General features: G+C 41.1%; 1 protein-coding gene across 3 annotated transcripts in view; it reads left to right on the top strand.

Moving 5' to 3' along the window:
• The window catches only part of LOC124613833, a 69,485-nt gene that overhangs the window by 11,708 nt on the left and 37,215 nt on the right, over positions 1-20,562 (top strand). For all 3 annotated transcript variants that reach the window (XM_047142567.1, XM_047142574.1, XM_047142559.1), the window contains exon 2: positions 8,361-8,490. In XM_047142567.1, coding sequence (XP_046998523.1) covers positions 8,370-8,490 — 121 coding nt within the window. In that variant the 5' untranslated portion in view covers positions 8,361-8,369. The remainder of the gene's footprint in view (positions 1-8,360; positions 8,491-20,562) is intronic.

Here is a 20,562-nt window from a genome sequence, read left to right as displayed (position 1 = left end):
GTATGCCCAGTCGGAAGGAGTGCCATCGGAGACTCTATCAGTCATGGGGGGTTTTCTCAAAATGAGTCAATCATCATCACAATCAATGTCTGTGAAATGTAAACACAGTGGGGCTGACGATTCAAAGACTCTTACCGCTGCACCATGGTTCCTTGTGGTCTCACATACCAGAGACGGTCAGTCCTTCGCCATGGTAAATTCGTTTATTATCCAGATAGGTGTTGATGCAATTGCTGGCCCTTTGAAATCCTGCTCTCATTTACAGAATGGTACTTTGCTTCCCGTGGTGTAATTTCCACCCGGCTGCTCGACGATCTAACTGAGGCCGAAATCCAATCTTACCTCTCTGATCAAGGTGTCATTGCCGTCCAAGGGGTAATGATAAAGGTAGGTTCCTCTTTGGTGCCCACCCGCACTTTTTCTCACCTTGGATAGAGTGGTGTTAATGTCCATGATCAAAGCAGGCTATGAAATTATCGCAGTCCGGCCATACATTCCAAACCCGATGCGTTGCTACCAGTGTCATTATTTCAACCACACTAGAACATCTTGTTGACATCTAGCCAAATGTGTAACCTGTGGTAGAGATGCTCCTGAGGGTGATTGTTCGCCTTCTTCTCCCCACTGTATCAACTGCAATGGCAGCTCTGCCGCCTCCTCTCGGGATTGTCCCGTGTACCTTGATGAGTGAGCTGTCAAAGAGATTCGGGTAAAGGAAAAAGTGCCTTACCCAGTCGCTCACAAGTTATTGGCTAGTCGCAAACCCTATGTTCCCCCCTCTGGTACCTATAGTTCTGTTCTTGTTACCCCTCGCTCCATGAAAGACGTGGTCATGCAGACATCCGACCTCCAATTCAGCTCTGAGGTTGTAAAATCGCCCAGTGTCAAGGTAGCATTTTATCCATGAATCGGACACTTTCTATAAAAAATCGTGAAATCGGACACTCTTGTGGTCTGTATTGAAATATTGCCAAGTATGGAATGCATAAAATAATGCGCTATTAAAGAGGCACATGCGAACCTTTTTTTTTTTTTGACGAGTTTATAGTTTTTCTGTATATAGGGTGATAATTCAAATATTGGTCTGCCCGATCCACTCCTTTCATGTATTTTTTGTAATCTAATACACTTTCATGTTTTTTTTATTGTGTGATTGGTTTTTCTACATTTTCTTTGAGTGTCAGTCAAAGTGGCATTATGTGTTGTAGAGATCATTCGTATCATTTTAGTTTTCAAAGCCCGCCATACCTGTGCGAGTACTTCACCTTTCTGTTGATGACAAGCTTCAAACACATTGACTTTTGCGCACTTTAATTTTTCTGGAAATCCTATATTTTGCCGTATCGTTCCACAAACTCGAATTTCCTTTTCAAGTAACTTCTCTGCAAGTTCTACACTGTTATAATAATCATCCATGTAAAGGTGATGCCACTTTCTATAAGAAGGTGTCAATAGTTCCATAACTGTTTTTGCTAAAGGCTGTCCAGCGCCGCTATATGTCTTGAATGAGGAGATGTATCCCTTACTCGAATCACACAGCATCTGAATGAGTATGCCATATTTCGTAATTTTCGACAGATTGTAAACTTTAAAATTTAACTGTACATGCCACAGTATCATTCTTTCATCAATTGAGATGTTTTGTCTTGGATTAAAGGTTTCTTTAACCGTTTTGGAAAAATAATCAATTACGATTTGCACTTTGAAAAGCAATTATAATATTTGTCTGAATCGGTTGCGGGACATTGTTTTGCAAAGCCAAACCATTTTCTAAGCCCAAACCATTTTTTAAGTTCGGGTCCCATATCGTCGACAAATTTGGCATTTTTTAAATCAAGTTTCTTCTGTTGCAATTTTGACTGTAGTACTTGTTGGTTTCGTTGCTAATATATTCAAATAGATCGTTCCTAATATACAACTCTACGATATCCTTGATGCTCTGTTTATCTTCGGGAAATATGTTTGGACCGGGAAATCCTTCAAATTTATTATTGGTCCTCGGAAATCAAAGTCTGACCACTGTGTACTGTCATCTTCTTCTGATTCATCCGAATCAGTTGGCAACCATAGTGTTCGCCGAATACTTCTTGGACGTATTTCACTATCTTCCAACGGTTCTGCTTCACTTTCATTTTTTTGATATTATGTGTCTTCTTTCCACTCGGCCAAGTCGTCCGAAACGTCAGACAAGACGTCCGCGCATTCATTGTAAATAATCTTATCGTCTCCCGTGATGAAAGGACACATACTTGTTGACGTGTGTAACTTATTGTTACCTAAACAAAACACCAACAGAATGCAAAAGATAAAGTGCTGTCACGGGCCACTGAGTGATAGTATGCACTGTGGTGTCGCCAGCCGTTGACCGCTGTTTCATGCACGACACCACTGTGGTGTTGCCGGACAGCATAATGTTAATGAACTTAACCTCTTCTACCTTAACACTGGAGCACCCATTTTCCTTTCTGACTCCTCGCACACCTATTCTCAGTAGGACCTCTCCTTCTGTACTGCTCAGCTTGTTTCTGACACCTACTCGAGCGACCATTGCCAATGTGTTATCCGTTTGCTGTGTCCTGCTCCACCTACATCCAGACCCAAATGGGGGTTCACTAAGGGTGACTGATGGATTTACTCCTCCCTGGCGGCCTTTAAAGCACAAGATTTCACCAGTTGTGATGACCAGGTCTAATATCTCACAAATGTTATCCTTACTGCTGCGGAACATTCCATTCCTCACACTTCCTCTTTACAACACCGTGTCCCAGTCCCTTGGTGGACTGATGCTAACGAATGTGCAATGTGGATTTCAAGCACGGCATACTGCAGTTGACCATCTTATTACTTGGTCCACCCATGTCATGAATGGTTTTCTGTGGAAATCCCAGACTGTGGCCGTGTTTTTCGATTTGGAGAAGGGCTATGACACCTGCTGGAGAAGTAGTATCCTCCGTGCTCTTTACACGCGGGGCTTCCGTGGCTGCCTGCACTGTTTCCTTCAGGAATTTTTAAAAGACCAAGTTTTCAAGGCATGTGTGGCTTCTGCCTTGTTGGACAGTTTTATCCAGGAAAACAGTGTGCCTCAGGGTTCCATCCTGAGCGTTGTCCTCTTTGCGATCGCCATTAAGCCTATAATGGCCTGTCTCCTGCCGGGCATCTCCGTCTCCCTTTTTGTTGATGATTTTGCCATCTATTGCAGTTCTCCATGGACCTGTCTCACTGAGTGTCATCTTCAGTGATGTCTTTATCGTCTTTACTCTTGGACCATAGACAGTGGGCGTCATTTTTCTACTGACAAACTGCCTGTATGAATTTCTGATGGTGCAGTTGGTTTCTCTCACTATCTTTACATCTTGGTCCTGTTGCCCTTCCATCCTTTGAAACTATGAAATTCCTCAACTTATGCTTGATAGGAAACACTCCTGGTCCTCCCATGTGTCTTACCTGGCAGCCCGCTGTAAGCAGTTCCTTAGTGTTGTACATGTTCCTCAATGGTACTTCCTGGAGTGCAGATCGAATCCCGTCCTCCGTTTGTAGCGGTCCCTTGTCTGTTCGAAACTCGGCTATGGGTGCTTTGTTTGTGTGTCTGCACGCCCATCCCTCTTACACCATCTCAATACTATCCACCATCGTGGCATCTGTTTGGCCACTGGTGCCTTTTACACTAGCCTAGTTGAGAGTCTGCATGCTGAAGCTGCTGAACTACCACTGCCGTGACTCTCTCCTCAGCAGGTATGCATGCCATTTGTCTACCATGCGTGGCCACCCAATCCTTCTTGATCGCCAGTATGGGGCGTGTCCCTCTTCTCTGTTACCTCTTGGAGTCCGCGTTCAGCACTTGCTATGGCGGCTTAACTCCACACTACCTGCAACTTTCCCAGTGGGTGTGAACCCTTCACCACTTTGGCTTCGTCAAGCGACCCATGTTAACCTTGTCCTTCATTCGCTTCCTGAGGACACTACTCCAGCCTCACTCTATTGCCTTCAGTTTCTCAATCTTCGCATGGAAATTCACAATAGTATCTTTGAGAACACTGATGGTACTCAACTGAGCATGGAGTCGGGTGTACCTTCATCATTGGTGACTGTGTCTTTTGATATCGATTCCCAGCAAATTGCTGGTATTTACAGTCGAACTCTTCGCCCTGTATCAGGCCACAGAGCACATCTGGTGACACAGACTTTTCAGCTGTCCCATCCCTTAGTGCAGTGGGTCCAGTCACTTGCTCACTCTTGGTAGAGCCACAGTGATGTTCATGTGGGTTCCTGGTCATGCTGGTCTGCCAGGAAATGAGGCTGCTGACACTGCTGCCCAGGCCGCAGTCCTCATACCTAAGCCCACTTGTTCCTATACTCCTTCTGATGATTTCTGTGTTGCCGTCTGTCAAGAGATGGTATTCCTTTTGGCATCACCAATGGTCCTCCCTTCTTGGGAACAAGCTCCGGCTTATTAAGCCTCTCCCAGCGGCTTGGATGTTCTCCTCTCGGCCCTCCCGCCATCATTTGATAAGTGGTAGTACCCCACCACTTTGTACATATTGTGCCCAAGTTTTAACTGTCCACCACTTTTTAACCGTTTGCCGTCTGAGTTATCGGCCGTTTTAGCAAATGACGCACGGGCTGTTGATCGCGTTTTACTGTTTATCTGCCAAAGCAATATGGCGAAAGCCATTTAATTTTTAGCTTTGGGCCTCCATTTCTGTATGGTGTCTCTTTTTTTTTTTTTTTTTTTTTTAAAAAAAAAGCCATTTCTCCATGTCCCTGTTTTTAGCTGTCTTCTCTAATGTCACTTGATTCCTTTCTGTCTTCATGTTCCAAAGTTTTGTCTTGGGCGTGTATGACCTCAGTTGTTTTTTGCGTCCTAAAGCAAAACAAAGCACACATTCTCTTTTTACACCTCTGGAACTAAGGCTGTGGTATACTGTTTTACATTTTAAGGAGACGGTTTGATTTTTAGGTATCTTATTTGATAGCAAACTGACTTGGCTGCCACATCTCAAGGAGCTGAAAACACGAGGCCTGAAAGTGCTGGATACTATGAAGTGAAGTGCTTGAGTGGGAAGGACTGGGGTGCATATAGATCCTGCTTGCAGCAGTTCTATAAGGGTTTCGTGTGATCACATCTTTATTATGGCTTGTCATGACCAACATATTAAAAGATACTGTACTCTGTACACCACGAGAGCGTCAGATTGGCCTATAGGATGAGCCCTATATCGAGCTTTTGTGCAGAGACAGGGGAGCCACTATTGGCTGCTCAGTGGCAGTTCCTTGTGACTAAACAGGCACTCAAGCTCCAGTCGTTTCCGATTTCGCTGGCTTTCCCTGCAGCTATTAATATCTGCAAATCCTTAGAATGACCCTATTGCCACATCCACAAGGCCATAATTGATCGGTATACAGGGAAAGGAACTTTTATTGGATCAGGGAGTTTGTCTGTCAAACATACGGAGGGGAGGGGGTTGCAAAGCTCTGCCCTGCCCCGGTTGTTACTGAAACCTAGAATGAATAAATTTAGATTTGACAGAGTGCAACAAATTGTTAACTCCAGACTATATTTTTAAGAATAAATTTATTACTGTTTTAAATGAGTACCAGAACTCTAATGTGGTTTGCAAAGATGGGTCCAAAGAGGGAGACGCTGTCAGTTGTTCTGTCATTTTTCCTGCCTGTCTTTAGGTTCCATCTGCCTTGTGTGCATACTATCTTTTACATCAAACTTTATGCGATTTTTAAAGCTGTGGATCTGATGAAATGTGAATCTTGATCCAAATTCTTCATATGTTCTGACCTACTTAGTGCGCTGTAGACAGTCCAGTTCTTCTTGGCCAGTTAGAATTGATGAAGTCTGTTTAATGTGACTTCGTATAGGACACAGCCCCCTGACCCAGGGCTTTTTTAGACATGAAGAACTGCCTGTTTTTGTGATGCATGTTGTGTGCTGATTATGGTTCGCCACATTTGAACCAACTGTAATTTACGTAATGACGAGAAGGTTCAAGCTGGTTTACTGACAGACCTGCCCTCAATTCTAGGTGGTGATGAACTGAATATGGCACATATTTTACAATTTTGTCTTTAGTCTACACTTCTACCTAAGCTCCTAGGTTGACACTTTTAATATGTTAGACAACAATTGGCTCATCCAGTTACTATTTTTATGATCTGCCAGTCTTATTTTTCTGGACTTGCATCTTGGTGACTGTCCAAATCAGATATAATTGTTTGTAATGGTCTGCCTTGACTCACTTCCTGCATTGTACCATTCAGAGGAGTCGTGTATGTTCATGCAAATAGGGTACAAGGAAATGTGTGTGTCTTACGTTGCATTTTAGGCTATCCTCATTTTGTGTGCTATAGCCCCATTCCTCTCACGTACGGGTGCTGATGACCGCAATCTTGAGTGCACTTCAGATGCAGTAACAACAACAACAACAACACAATACTTCGAGAAAAATTTTATTTCTGAAGTTCTTGATAATGAGCTCTTTACATTGGATAATCTGCTTCCTCTTGAACATTTGAACATCTAGTTGTTAGCGGGTAAGTAACTGAAGCACTTAATAAACTGGAAGAAGATGAGAAGCTGTGGTTTTTAAAGAATGTCCGACGTTACAACACAGCTTGCAAATGTGTAATGGGAAGGGCATGCTTGTAAGTACACCACTGAAAAGTTTTGAGCTTTTTTAGACACTGAAGAAAGAATAAAGAGCAGAAGCTGCACTGTCGTGTTAAATGTTGCAAAAATGATGCTGTTTGATGTCCAGCAAGATTACTTATTTGAAAAAGATGACCCAGCTTTAGGAAATAAAGGTATTGAGAATTACCGGCAGCAATACATTTCAGAAAGAGACTCTTTTTTTTCCATAGAGTTATCCAAGTGTTTCAGAATTTCAAATGGAATATCTTCTCCGTATGTCCTACGGACACACAGAGAAGATATTCCATTTGAAAGCCCACAGTAGGGGAAGATAAGGCAGCAATTACCAAAAATATTTTTAAACTGTGTTTTGACTATTTTGGGATAATACCCCCATTTTCTTTTTGCACTTACTAACTCACAGCTCATAAGGTGTGGATAGCAAAGACATGCAACTTATATGCTTATAAGGAAGAATGTGGGGGGAAAAAACCTTGAATTAGAAGAAAAGCAAAAATAGGAACAAAAGCAAAGGCATCTTGAAGAGATTAAAAAGATGAATAATATGAAAAAAACAATCAACTCTGAGAACACCAACAGTATAAGTAGGTGCAAGAAGGATTTCTCTCAAGCTTCAGCTAAATTGATCAAAGCACTTGAAAAAAAATAATTGAAAGACAGCAGAATCAGCTGAGGTGCACAAATCATCAAGGCAGAGGAAAGAGTGAAACAAAGGGAGGTGGGAACCATTCAGAAAAATCATAAGGAAAGAAATCTAGTATGAGAACATCATTTTATTTTAAGATTCCCCGGGAAACAGTAATCCAGAAATGTTTTGTAGATCTTTTTCGAGTTTTGTAGGTGGTGGTGGTGGTGGTGGTGGTGGTGGTGGTGGTGGTGGTTGGTTTGTGGGGCACTCAACTGCGCAATCATCAGCACACGTACAAATTCCCAATCTGAACACAGTCCAATCTCGCCACTTTTTCGTGAATGATAATGAAATGATAAGGATGACGCAAACACCCAGTCCCCAGGCAGAGAATTGAAGTGTAGAATATCATTAGTTGTAAAAATGTGATGTAAATTTTGTTTGTGAACTACCAATATTGAATTTTCAATATCAAATTACCAACAGACCTGCATGTATTAATAAGTTTGTATGAAGGAGAAAAACGGCCATACCCCATCCAGGATGATGATGATAATAATAATAATAGAGAAATTTATTATGGCCTTAACCAGTCTTTTTGGTTTGGGAATTATCAAGAATATAAACAATTCATTTATGCCATATCTGCTTCTTGAAATGATGACACTTTTTGACCATCTTTCTAAAATATTTTGTCACCTTTTTCAAGTACCACCAAAGCTCCTCACCCTGCAAAGTGTGCAACTAGGCTGTGCTCACAAATGATGCACATTCATCCACTACTTGTGCAAGGCTTGAACACAATTGTAATAAGTAATATAACAAGCCAAATAATTCATACCAAGCTAGTGTAGATTGAAAATTTCTGTGGTTTCCCAAAATTTCTATAGGAAGATTAATAGGTGAGGAAGACACAGCTGTTACTGTTCCCCTGCCATCCCAAACTTGTGATTTCGTTCCATCTGTAAAGAATTTGTTGTTAATGGAATATTAAACCCTAATCTTCTGTCATTCAAATTAGTTCATTGGGTTCTGAGTCAATGTTTATGTTTTGTTTTCTTCTTTTTGTAGGTGGTTGAAATGTTAACCGCTAAAGAAATAGAATTTGCAAAACAGCTGTTGGCATACTTGGACACAAATGACCTAATATCTTTGACAAAAACAACAACAAATGATGTCATTGTACCGACTTCAAGAAGTGGTAAGTTGTCTTTAATGTTTCCACATAAAAAAACATTGTGATGGTGTCAATAACAAGTGATCTATTTGTATTTTTACTCTGAAAAATACTAATTAAAACATACAAGTAGAATGAAAACTGTAATAGACCATAGAAAAACTAAAAAACTTGTCTAAACATGTATATTTATGGCCAATCTGGGTGCACTTTTCTCATTAACAAAAAAAGTAAAAAAGGTACTATTTACCCATTTTTCCATTAACTTTCACTGTTTCCCATTCCACTTTTGCATATATGTTTTTTGTATTTGTTTTTCTTTTTTTATTCATTTATTTTTAGTTGTGACTTCCATGTTTTTATTGCTCTATTCCTGATTACCTGTCTTTGTATTTGCTGATCATACCATCACATGTTAAGTGTAAAGTTCCAGCAGAAAATGAAAATAGTTCCAATCACCTTCTTCCAACATTTTGAATGCCAAGTAAACTTGCTACATGCTAGAAGCACATTACATTTTATTAGCATGAGCTATCTCTAACATGTCCATAAAAATCATCTAGAACACACTACCTCTTCAGGTTTGCCAAAGACCTACCTCTCTGCCTTGTCAGTGAGGTTCTCCCATAGTAGCTGAGGTTGATATCCACACAGATACAGAGAGAGACATCTGTTTGCCGACTATAGAATGGAATGTGTGAAACCTGAGTTTCTCCTGGTGAATATGATGTTCAAATAACTTACGGGACTGCAGCCGGGTGGCAATGTTGACAGCTGCTGATATTTCAACAGGAGCACACCCTGCCATTTTCAAGGCAAAACTGCAGCAAGTAAGCACTGTACAAGTGAATTTAAAACATCAGTTTTCACAGAAGAAACTCCACACACACACACACACACACACACACACACACACACACACACGTACTTGCACAATAGTGCCATCACAAACCAAAGATACCTGATGTCAGAAGTTATCGATAGTGAAATTTATAATCACCAGGTGAGGTAGCATAAGGTCTGTTCCTCTGTCTCTTTTTTTGACAGGTGAGAGAGCAGAATTCAAACAAAAACCACTGCCCCTATTTATAAGGTTACTTGCTAATTTAATTTCAGCAGCTTCCTTAATAATACTATCCCCATAGCTGGAAACACATGCCAGAACCTCAGTGTTATTATATACCATAGGATGACCAGTGCTAGACAATGCTCTGCAATGGCAGATTTGCCCAGGTGTTGTAAGCTTGTGTGCTGGTTATGCTCCATATGTCGGTCCTCCAGTCTTGATAGTTCGACCAGTATATGACATGCCACAACGGCAAGGAATATGGTAGACACCTGCCTTATGCAAACCAAGATCTTCCTTTGCAGAACCTAAAAGGACCCTGATCTTGATCTGCTCGAGAAACACACTTTACATCATATTTCCGCAAAATACAAACAATCCTGTTCAAAATGCTCTTTGCATAAGGCTAAAAGGCTGTAGATTTTGGTACCACCTTGGTATTATCATCATTGGTGCGCAGTTGGTCCTAGAGCAATGCACATCTAATCTGTCTTTCACTACAACCACTCTGATGAAAGGTAGCTTTGAGCTGAAGTAATTCAGCTGACACTCTGTCGGAGGTGACATGGCCCCTGTGAACCAAGATGTGAAGTACCCCTTCACATTGATCCGGATGGTGACAACTGTCAGCCTGCAGATACAAACCAGTGTGAGTAGGCTTCATGCAAACAGCATGATTCAGCGTACCATCCACCTTCCTCCTGACCAACACATCAAGGAAAGGAAAACAGCCATCCATTTCCACCTCCATTGTGAAATGAATATTTGTGTCATTTGAATCTGGCTTTCTTAAGTCATTAAATTGTCACTGCCATGAGGCCAAACAACAAAAGTATCATCTACATACCTGAGCAAACATGCAGGTTGTGAAGTTGCCAACTCCAAAACATGTTCCTCGAAATCTTCCATTTATGAATGGGGCAATAACATGCGACAACAGGCTCCCCATCACAGCTCCATTTGTCTGCTTGTAGTACTGGTCATTGAATAAAAAGTAAGTGGAAGTCAACACATGTTGAAATAGATTCGTTAATTCAGCATCAAACCTAAATTCAAGTAACCATAACAAACACGAGTGAAGAGAGAGACTGCATCAAAACTTATCAGAATAGTCATTCACATGCATTCCCTGTGACATAAGAAATCAGCCTAGTCCTTAATGTGGTGCTCACATTGACCTACTGTAGGCATCAACAGATTAGCAATGTGTTTTGACACACGATACTCCCATACAACCTAGGAGGAACAGCACAATGGTCTCCCGCAATAAGATACTTTTCTCCTGGAGGCTGTTAGTCTTTCTCTCAACACTTGTCTTTCTCTCAACACTTATTGTGTGTCAGCACCAATCCTGCAATACTTTGAATCAGAGTGTAAGCAAACAACAGTAGCATTGCCCATGTCTGCAGGTAAAATAACAATATCTGGATCAATTCTTGGTGAACATAAAGCAAACCTGTCAGTCACTGTAATAAAATCTTGATAATAAAATCAGCCACTGGCAAATACTTTGGAATCATGGCAAAATTTAAACCTTCCCATAGAACAAGTAAAGCTGTGTCATCAAAAGCTTTCTCTGTGAGATTCTTCTCAAAACTTAAAAAATTCGTATTAGACTCCAAACCACGGAAACATTAAAGTTTCGCCAATTGCCGGGCAGTTACTACTACTACTACTACTACTACTACTAGGCCCTACAGCCCTTGGAGGGCCTTGGCCTACATCACAATATCCTGCCATTCTATCTGGTTCATGGCTTTCTGTCTCCATCCTCTGCCCTTCTTCAATTCCGTCGACCCGTTTCTTTCTGGGATGTCCCTTCTGCCGTCTGCTTCCGGCCTTGCCATCAAAAATCTTCTTACATGTTCTGTCTTCCTCCTTTCTGACCACGTGCCCTGCCCATTGCAGTCTTCTTATTTTAATGGTAGTGACAATGTCAGGTTCTTCAAAATGTTGTTCTAATTCTGCATTCGTACGGATGCGCCAGCCTTCTTGATCGTGTATTGGGCCGTATATTTTACGCAGAACCTTTCTCTCCCAAATGCTAAGGATCCTTTCCTCATTTGCAGTCATGGTCCATGTCTCGGCACCATACATAACAACTGGTCTTATAATTGTTTTGTAAATGAGGATTTTAGATTTTCGTGATAGAAGTGAGCTCGTAAGTATGGGTAGTGTGACAAAGTAGCATCTGTCGCCTGCTGCTATTCTACCTTTCACCTCGCTGCAGATGTCATTGTCTCTGTGATAGTTAGTCCAAGGTACTTGAAGTCTCTCACTCTTTCAAACTCCTTGTCAGCTATCCTGAGATTTGGTAGGTTTTGCTGGTTGGTCATTGCCATATATTTGACTTTTCGACATTGACTACCAGGCCAAGTTCCCTTGCAGCTCTCTCCAGTTGTTGATAGGCTTCAGCCAACACAGTGATGTTTTGTGCGAGTAATGCCACATCACCTGCGTAGACCAGGTACTGCAGTGACTGATTAAAAATGGTTCCTCCCCTATTTATCTCTATATGACTTAAGACATTTTCTAGGCAGAGGTTGAATAGCAGTGAGGAGATATTGTCACTCTGTCTCAGTCCCTTGTTCACTTCCACTTCTCTGGAGATTTCGGCCTGTATTTTTACCTTACAGTTGGTTTCACTGAAAGTCATCATAGTAAGTTTAACGAGTTTCTTAGGTATTCCTGCCTCTTCCATCACATTCCACAATGTCAGATGGCATTGAGACGCTATCATAGGCTTGTTTAAAATTTATATAAAGCTGCATAACATTTTCAAGTAGTATGCGCAGTGCGAATATTTGGTTAGTTGTTGACCTATTTCTTCTAAAGCCACTCTTGTAGTCTCCAGTTCTCTCTTCCACATAGGGAGTAAGCCTCCTAGTTAGGATCTTGGAGAACACTTTATATGTAGTATTCAGCAGTGACATTCCTCAGTAATTCTGGCAGTTTAATTTATCTCCTTTTTTATGTATGGGACACACAGTAACAGTTTTCCACTCCATTGGCATGCTCTCCTCCTGCCAGATGTTCAGTATTACTTTATGTATTGCTTTCCACAATGCTTCCTCACCATATTTGAGCAGTTCCGCTTGGATCTGATCTTCTCCAGGTGCCCTATTATTTTTTAAGGTCTTGATGGCTTGATCACTTCCCCCCAGTGTGGGTTCTGGTGTTAAGACCTCTGGTCCATAATAAGTTATTTCCACCAGTTCTTCTTGTCCTAATCCCTCTACTTCTGGAACCAGTAACTCTTGGAAGTATTCTGCCCATCTGTCGAGTATTTTATTACTCTCCCCTGTCAAATCCTCTTCTTTATTTCTACATATATATTTGTTCTACCTTGAAACCCAGCCTTTCCTTCTTTAATCTTTTGGTACATTTCACGTACTTGCTTCTCTTCTCCTAGCTGTTCAATTTTTTCCACGTTTTTCTTTTCTAGTGCTCTTTTCTTCTTTCTGCAAACCCTCTTAGCTACACAGCATTACTCATTATATTCATTCAGATTTGCTCTAGTTCTTCTATGAAATAATTTCATTTGCGCTATGTTACACTCCTCAGTTCTTCTCATACATTCATTATCAAACCAATCTGCCTTCCTTTGAGCCTGTTACATGTCCCAAAACCTCCCCAGCGGCCTTGAGGATTGCAGTCTTACATTGTTCCCACATTATTTCTGTATGTTCGTTTGATGACTGGCAGTTACAGAATGATATTCCTGGTCAGGTTGCAACTGTGAAGCACTGTCCAGTGGATCCCAAGAAAAATCCGAAGTTTTTGGAGCATTCATTAAATGAAGCCAAAACAGTTCCTTAGAAATAATATTTGTTGACAGATGTAATGGATCCTTTTACGAACAAGCACATTGCTAGATGCAATTGGTGGCAGGAGAATATATGCACTACTTCGGCAAATGTCGGAACACTATTTTCATCACAACCCCTGAACAAAAATGACAATGCACATTGCAATCTTACTCTACTGCTGCAAAGTTCACTCAACCTCTGTGAGCAGTGATACATTTCCTATCTGAAGAGGTAACAGTGTGGGACCTTAGTTTCTCCTCGTGTACACAAAGTTCAGTAACTTATGGGAATCCAGCTGGGTGATGATGTCATTGACAATGTCACCCAGCTACATTCCTGTAAGTTATTTGAATATAGAAAGGAATAACCACACAGTTAAGTAAAACTCATGTGTGGGACTGAAATATCTGTGATTGATTTAAATGTCTTTTTTGGAAATTAATAAATAAAAAATTTAGTTGTAGATTAACTCATGGGGACACCAGTGTAGACCTTGTACTAAGTAGCAGATCCAAAATTTTTCAGCCAATGAATGTAAAGGATGAAACCAGTGACTATAATGCTGTTACAGACTTAATTAATTCAGATGTTAAGAAAAACGTTAATAGATGTGTATGTGCTTAGTAGGGTTGTTGAAATACGAGAAAGACCTGCTGTGGATCAGTAGCCATTTTGAAAAGTTGCTAAGAAAGTACAGTTTGTGTTAAAATAGATTTAAGCTAAGTCAAAGCCCTGTTGGCTAACAGGGAACTGTATTATTTTCAGATAGTGAATTGTGTAATATTCCAAGACATACACTGAGGATGCCATGTTAAAAAGATAAGAAACTCTTGTGATTGTATAAATGAAATAAAAAATTCATATGTAGCCTGCAGTAAAGACATTTTCTGGTAAACTAGTGTAGTTTCATACTCGCAGACATGGAGGAGGAGGAGGAGGAGTAAATGATGGAATTCTGTTTTTGTAAAACTACCACAGTTAACTGCTGATTATTCGGGCAATGCAGGGGCAGAACATCACACAACATGCCTCCCTCCTAGCCTCCTCTGCAACATCGGGTGGTGGTTTAAAAACAGACCAGTCAACTGTTTAAGCACATTCAGTTCTGCAGAGCAAGCAGATAGACTGTTAATAAAAATGCAGGTTTCATAAGGAATGTTGATAACTAAAGCAGTGTGTTAAGAGGTTATCAGGTGCCAGTAGCAAGAATGTGCTGGTGCAACTGCAGTATCACATCACATGTAAATCTTCATATTTTCTCCATAAGTATGAATTGTGTTTCAAGAAATTCGCCCAGATTCACAAGACAGTTTCTTCTACTTCAATGAAGATAGAAATAGGGGGTGAATTTTAACTTAAATATGCTGGTAGGATGACAAATTTGTTATTTTCAAAAGAACCACCTGATTTTACAAGGATGTCTTTTACAAGCAATCACATACAATCTTGGGGTACTTTTTACATGTGCATTTAAGGTCAAAGTTTCATTTACTTGCCATAAATGTTGCATGTGTCCTGTATTGGATCCATGACAAACATCCATGTGACAACCAGACTCATCCCCTACTGATTCAAGCATGTCTGAAGTTACTGCATTCACTGCTGTTGCTGTGCAGTGTCACAGTTCACCCAAAATTGTAGGAAGGGAGGCAAATACACAATCTTTGACAAATGCTTATAATAATAATAATAATAATAATAGTAATAGTAATAAAACAAACTAATCAGCTCAAGCAACCTGGAGGCCATTAGTGCAATGCAAGATCCATACACCCCTTACACTGTAGGAGGTCCACTGACATACTCTTGACAAAAATCCCCTTGCACAGTTGTAATTGAATTGCGTCTGTTGAAAAGGGGAATGCAAAACTCTTTATTTGTAGGTATGTTATTGTCACCTTGACTTGGTGAACATTAGGTCATGAACAAGCAAGCTAGTTGTGCCAGAGAGACATCTTACTGGTAGCCTCATGAATCTGCAACTCAGAGCTGGTGCCAAGGTAAACTTTAAGTTTCGACAAGTAACTTCAAACTTACTGGAAGTTTATATCCTCAGTCTTATGAAATCAGATGAATCTTTTTTTCAGCACACTGTATTTTTTTCTTATTCGATTTGGTTACTAAATTCAAGGCGTTCTTTCTAACATGCAGGCAAAAAAATGATCCATATAAAACCAGTCCAAGAAACTTACTGAGACAGGCAGTGCATACGCTATACCAAACATCACTTTTTCCAACTCATCTGTTAGGTAATCACAAAGATCATTTGGTTACTAAAAAGTTGTAACTCTTCTGGGTACGATGGTATCTCAGGTACTGTACTAAAATGCTGTGTTTATTTGGAAGTGCCACCTATGAGTTATCTTCATAAACAACTGATAAATCAAGCAGGATCAATATATAAAAGTCAAAACAAGCAAGTGACACCAAATTGTAGACTGATCTCCCTTCTTACCATGTTTTCTCAAATTTTCGAGTACGTAGCTTGCAACAGAATCCTGGTCCATGTTTCTGAGATAAATCTCTTAACAGCAGCTCAGTTTTGCTTCCATAAATGCAGTAGGCAATATACATCATCTCAGACTCAAATATAGTAGAATTAAACAGTAAAGCTATCCTGTTGGCATTTTCTGTGATGATGCCAAGGCATTTAATTTGTAGATTATAAAATTGTTCTAGAGAAACTAAAGTAGTATGGCTTTAAGTGTCTTCCCATTGCATGGATGGAGTCATATCTTAAGAATAGAAAACAGAGGGTCACAGTAGCAGATTTTTCAGTAGGAATAAGATTACATCCATGTGGGGAAACATTACTCTACAAGGTTTGGTGCTTGACTCTCGCTTGCTCCTCTTCTACAAATAAGATCTACCTGGGACATCGCGGGACTTCTCAGAAACTGTTTGCTGGTGACACAAGGATGTTGACAAAAGACCCTAACACAACTAGAGGAATAATGGAACAGGCTTACAGCTGGTTCGCAGCCTAGTTAGCACCAGCCTGTGGCTAAACTAACCATAACACTCAGCTCTGCCTGCTTTGCACTCTCAAATCACTTTCACTGTGGTGATCTGCTGTCAGGATTGGTAGCACACTTTACTTAGCTTAACTTAGTTCTGTCCTGCGGCATATCTTCTGGGGCATAGCAGCTGAAGTAAAAAAGGTATTTATTCTACTTATGTATGCAATAAGAATATTGAACAATGCAAACACCACGGTAGAATGACGAGAATATTTTGGAGAAGATAGATCGTTACTCAGTGTGTAGAAGAGATGCTGCGTCACAGACAAGCACAACGAAAAGACTGCTATACTTCAGCTTTTGGCCAAAAGGCCTTCCGAAGTAGCGCATACGCCTCCTCCTCCCCCCCCCCCCCCCCAAACACCCACACCCGCACCCGCGCGCACACACACACACACACACACACACACACACACACACACACTGTCTCTGCCCACTGTAGCCAGACTGCAGACAGCAACAGTGTGTGATGGGAAAAGCAATCTGACAGGGATGGTAGGTTGTGGAGGAGGAGGAGGAGGAGGAGGAGGAGGGATAGCATGGTAGGGGTGGTGTAGGGGTAGTGCTATTTGTGGGAACATGTAGGGACATGGTGGGGAGAGGGTAAGGACACTAGATACAGCTGGGAGGTTTGTGGAGGGGAGTGGGAGTGGGGGGAGTAGAATAGTGGGTGCATTGGTGGAATAGAAGGCTGTGTAGTACCGGAGTGGGAGCAAGAATGGGATTATGTAGGTCAAAGGCAAGGACTAGCAAAGGTTGAGGCAAGGGAGGTTACAGGAATGTGGGATATATTCCAAGCAGATTTACCACCTGCACAATTTAAAAAAGCTGGTGTTGGTTGGAAGGAACTAGATGACACAGGCTGTGAAGCAGTCATTGGAAGGAAGCATGTCATGTTGGGCAGCTTGTTCAGTAACAGGGTGTTCGAGCTCTCTCGTGACCACAGTTTGTCATGCTGACAGATAGATTGTTGTCATGCCCATGTAGAAAGCAGCACAGTGGTTGCAGCTTTGTTTGTAGATTGTATCTACTTCTATACTGTGCAAACAACTGCAGAGTGCATGGGAGAGGGTATGTCTCTTTGTATCAGTTATCAGTTTTCTTCCCATTCCATTCACGTATGGAGCACCTGATGAATGAATGTTGAAATGCATCTGTGTGTGCTGCAATTAATCTAATCTTGTCCTCACAACCCCTATGTGGGCAATAAGTAGTGTGTTATAGTATATTCCTACAGTCATCATTTAAAGCCAGTTTTTACATCTTTGTAAGTAGGCCTTTCTGGGGATAGTTTATGTCTGTCTTAGAGTCTCCCGGTTCATCTCTTTGACGCTCTCCCACGATTCAAACAAATGTGTGACAATTCGTGCTGCTTTTATCTTTACACTTTCAGTATTCCCTCTCAGTCCTATTTGGAACGGGTCCCACACATTTGAGCAGTTTTCCAGAAAGTGTCGCATGAGTGCTTTTTAAGCTATCCCGTTTGTAGACTGACTGCATTTTTCCAGTATTCTACCAATAAACCAAAGTCTGCCACCTGCTTTACCCATGATTGAGCCTCTGTAATCATTCCTTTTCATCTCTCTACAAAGTGTTACATCAAGGTATTTGTAGGAGTTGACTGATTCCAGCTGTGACTCATTTATATTATAGTCAGAGGACACTAATCTTTTTCATTTTGTGAAGTGCACAGTTTACATTTATGAACATAAAGCAAGGTGCCAATCTTTGCACCACTTCAAAATCTTGTCAAGGTCTGACTGAACATCTATGCATCTTCTTCCAGGCAGTACTTCATTTCGAAGTTACTTCTATATCTGCCAATGACTCTAGATCAGGGCTTCACAACATACGTGCTCGCGGAGCAAGCTGTGAGCAGCTAGGCGCGAGCACGGAGCAGCGCGAGCACACTACCCCCCACTACCGGACCAGAGCGGAGAGTGGGGAGAGTCACGTGGGGCACACAACAGCTGCCGCCAGTCAATGTAAATCCGCGGTCACCTGCAGGGATATCACTCATGAATTATTACTGCGACAAATGAAACAAATAAAGGAGAATGTACACGTGCCACATAATTTTATTAGCTTAGTGTATGCATCTACATTCGTATTAATTTGTGAACTGTTACACAATAAAAGGTGTCACTGAAGTGTGGGATTCTCGGTTATCTTGTACTTTTTGCCCTTTACAATTGCGTCTATGTTCGGGGTAATTGTTCTTGTGCATTGTAGGCACAGCGTGCAGTTTAAATTTCGATCAGACAATGGGTTTCTCAGGCGTGTCTTGTTACATTTCATTGCAGAGAACAGTTGTTCACAAACATACGTGGAACCAAACATTCATATTATTGTAGCCGCCAGTTTGTGCAAACGAGGAAATCTATCCTGAGGGAAGTGTCTGTAGAATTCCAAAATGTTTTTCTTTTTCTGAAATTTGTCTCTGTATTCTCTGTCACACTGCAGGTCAATAATTTCTAGTTGCAGCTCAGGACGAATCTCTTCAATATTCACTGAATATGGAGAGGAGAACAGATCAAAATCACTGTCTAGTGCTGTCAGATCTTGAAAGCGTTGATCAAATTCTTCCTTAAGGGCAACTAAACTATGTGAATAACATTCACAGTCTTTGTGAACATCTTGCATGACTCACCCAAAGTGTCAATTTCATTTTAAAAGCTCGTATTCGATCTATGAAATGAGTAATTAGCAGATCTTTACCTTGTAGTGAAATGTTCAAAGCATTCAGATGACTAGTTAAATCTGCTAAGAATGCGAGATCACATTTCCATGAAGGCTCTTTCAATTCAGGAACACACATGTTATTTATTTCCATGAACATATTTATCTCATCTAATAGGCAAAAAAATTGATTTAATAATTTGCCACGACTAAGCCAGCGGACCTCGCTGTAATAAGGCAGGCTACCATACTGGCTTTCTACATCCTCAAGAAAGCTTTTAAATTGCCTGTGTTGTAGCCCATGCTTCCTTATATAATTGGTTGTACAAACAACAACACTCATCACATTTTTTAGAGTGATACTCTTTGCACATAAGTTTTCCTGGTGGATCACACAGTGAACGCCCCTTATTTATTTCGGCACGGCCAGTTTTTGCATTTTCTTCTTCAACAGCGCAAAGAAATCCGATTTCTTTCCCTGTCATCGCTGGTGCTTCGTCCGTAGACACTGAAACTAAAGAATTCCACGACAATCTTATATTGTCAACACTTTCTTCAACACTACTTAAAATATCACCGCCGGTTGTAGTGTTCTTCATAGCTACTATATCAAGGAGCTCTTCCCTCACCTGAAGATCTCTGTTAACACCTCTAATAAATATGGCAAGCTGCGCTGTTCCAGTGATATCAACACTTTCGTCCAGAGCTAGAGAATACGCTATAAAATCTTTACAGATATTTGCAATCTGGCTCTGGACGTCGTCTGCCATGTCCTGTATGCGACGCATGATGGTCATGTTAGATAATGGCACACATCCGAAACTGTTCAACTTGAGATGGACACAAATGTTCCGCTGCAACTACCAAACATTCTTTTATTAAATCGCCATCAGTGAAGGGGCGCAGGGATTTTGCTAAAAGCAAAGCAATTTTGTAACTCACTCTGAGAGGTGCTTCAGTTGATTTTTCTTCGTCATCCAGATCTTCTTCGGATAGCTTCCTTTTAAGTTTAATGACTTCCTGTGCACGATCTGGTCCATCACATTTTCCACTTCTGTAGTCTTTCGCGTGGTATGACATATAATGTTGCTGCAAATTTTCCTAAAAGAATTCAGCGTTTTGTGACATACTAAACATTTTGCAACACCATCTTTCTCTGTAAACAGATACAATTCCTCCCAATGGGGGTTGAACTGCGAAGCCATGGTTGGGGTTACACAACGGCGACTTGACATGATTCTTAACCAGCGAAGTGACTGTTAGAGCTGATCGTAGTACTTTAAACGTTACACAGTCGGCGCGAATTCAATAGGCACGCTGCGGCCCTATTCAAACGTGCGCGTGCATTTCCCCTCCCTCCCTACTCCACCACCTTGCACCTGCTCGCGAGCATGTGCCTGAGCAGACGCGAGTACCCGTGCTCAAAACCGGCCAGTTGTTAAGCCCTGCTCTACATCCAAGGTAACATGCTGCTGAATCCTGCCTACCAAAAATTCCTCAATCTAGTCACAAATTTTGCTTG

Source organism: Schistocerca americana, chromosome 1 (genome assembly GCF_021461395.2).
Source record: "Schistocerca americana isolate TAMUIC-IGC-003095 chromosome 1, iqSchAmer2.1, whole genome shotgun sequence".
Taxonomy (NCBI): domain Eukaryota; kingdom Metazoa; phylum Arthropoda; class Insecta; order Orthoptera; family Acrididae; genus Schistocerca; species Schistocerca americana.
This window is presented reverse-complemented; position numbering and strand designations above follow the sequence as displayed.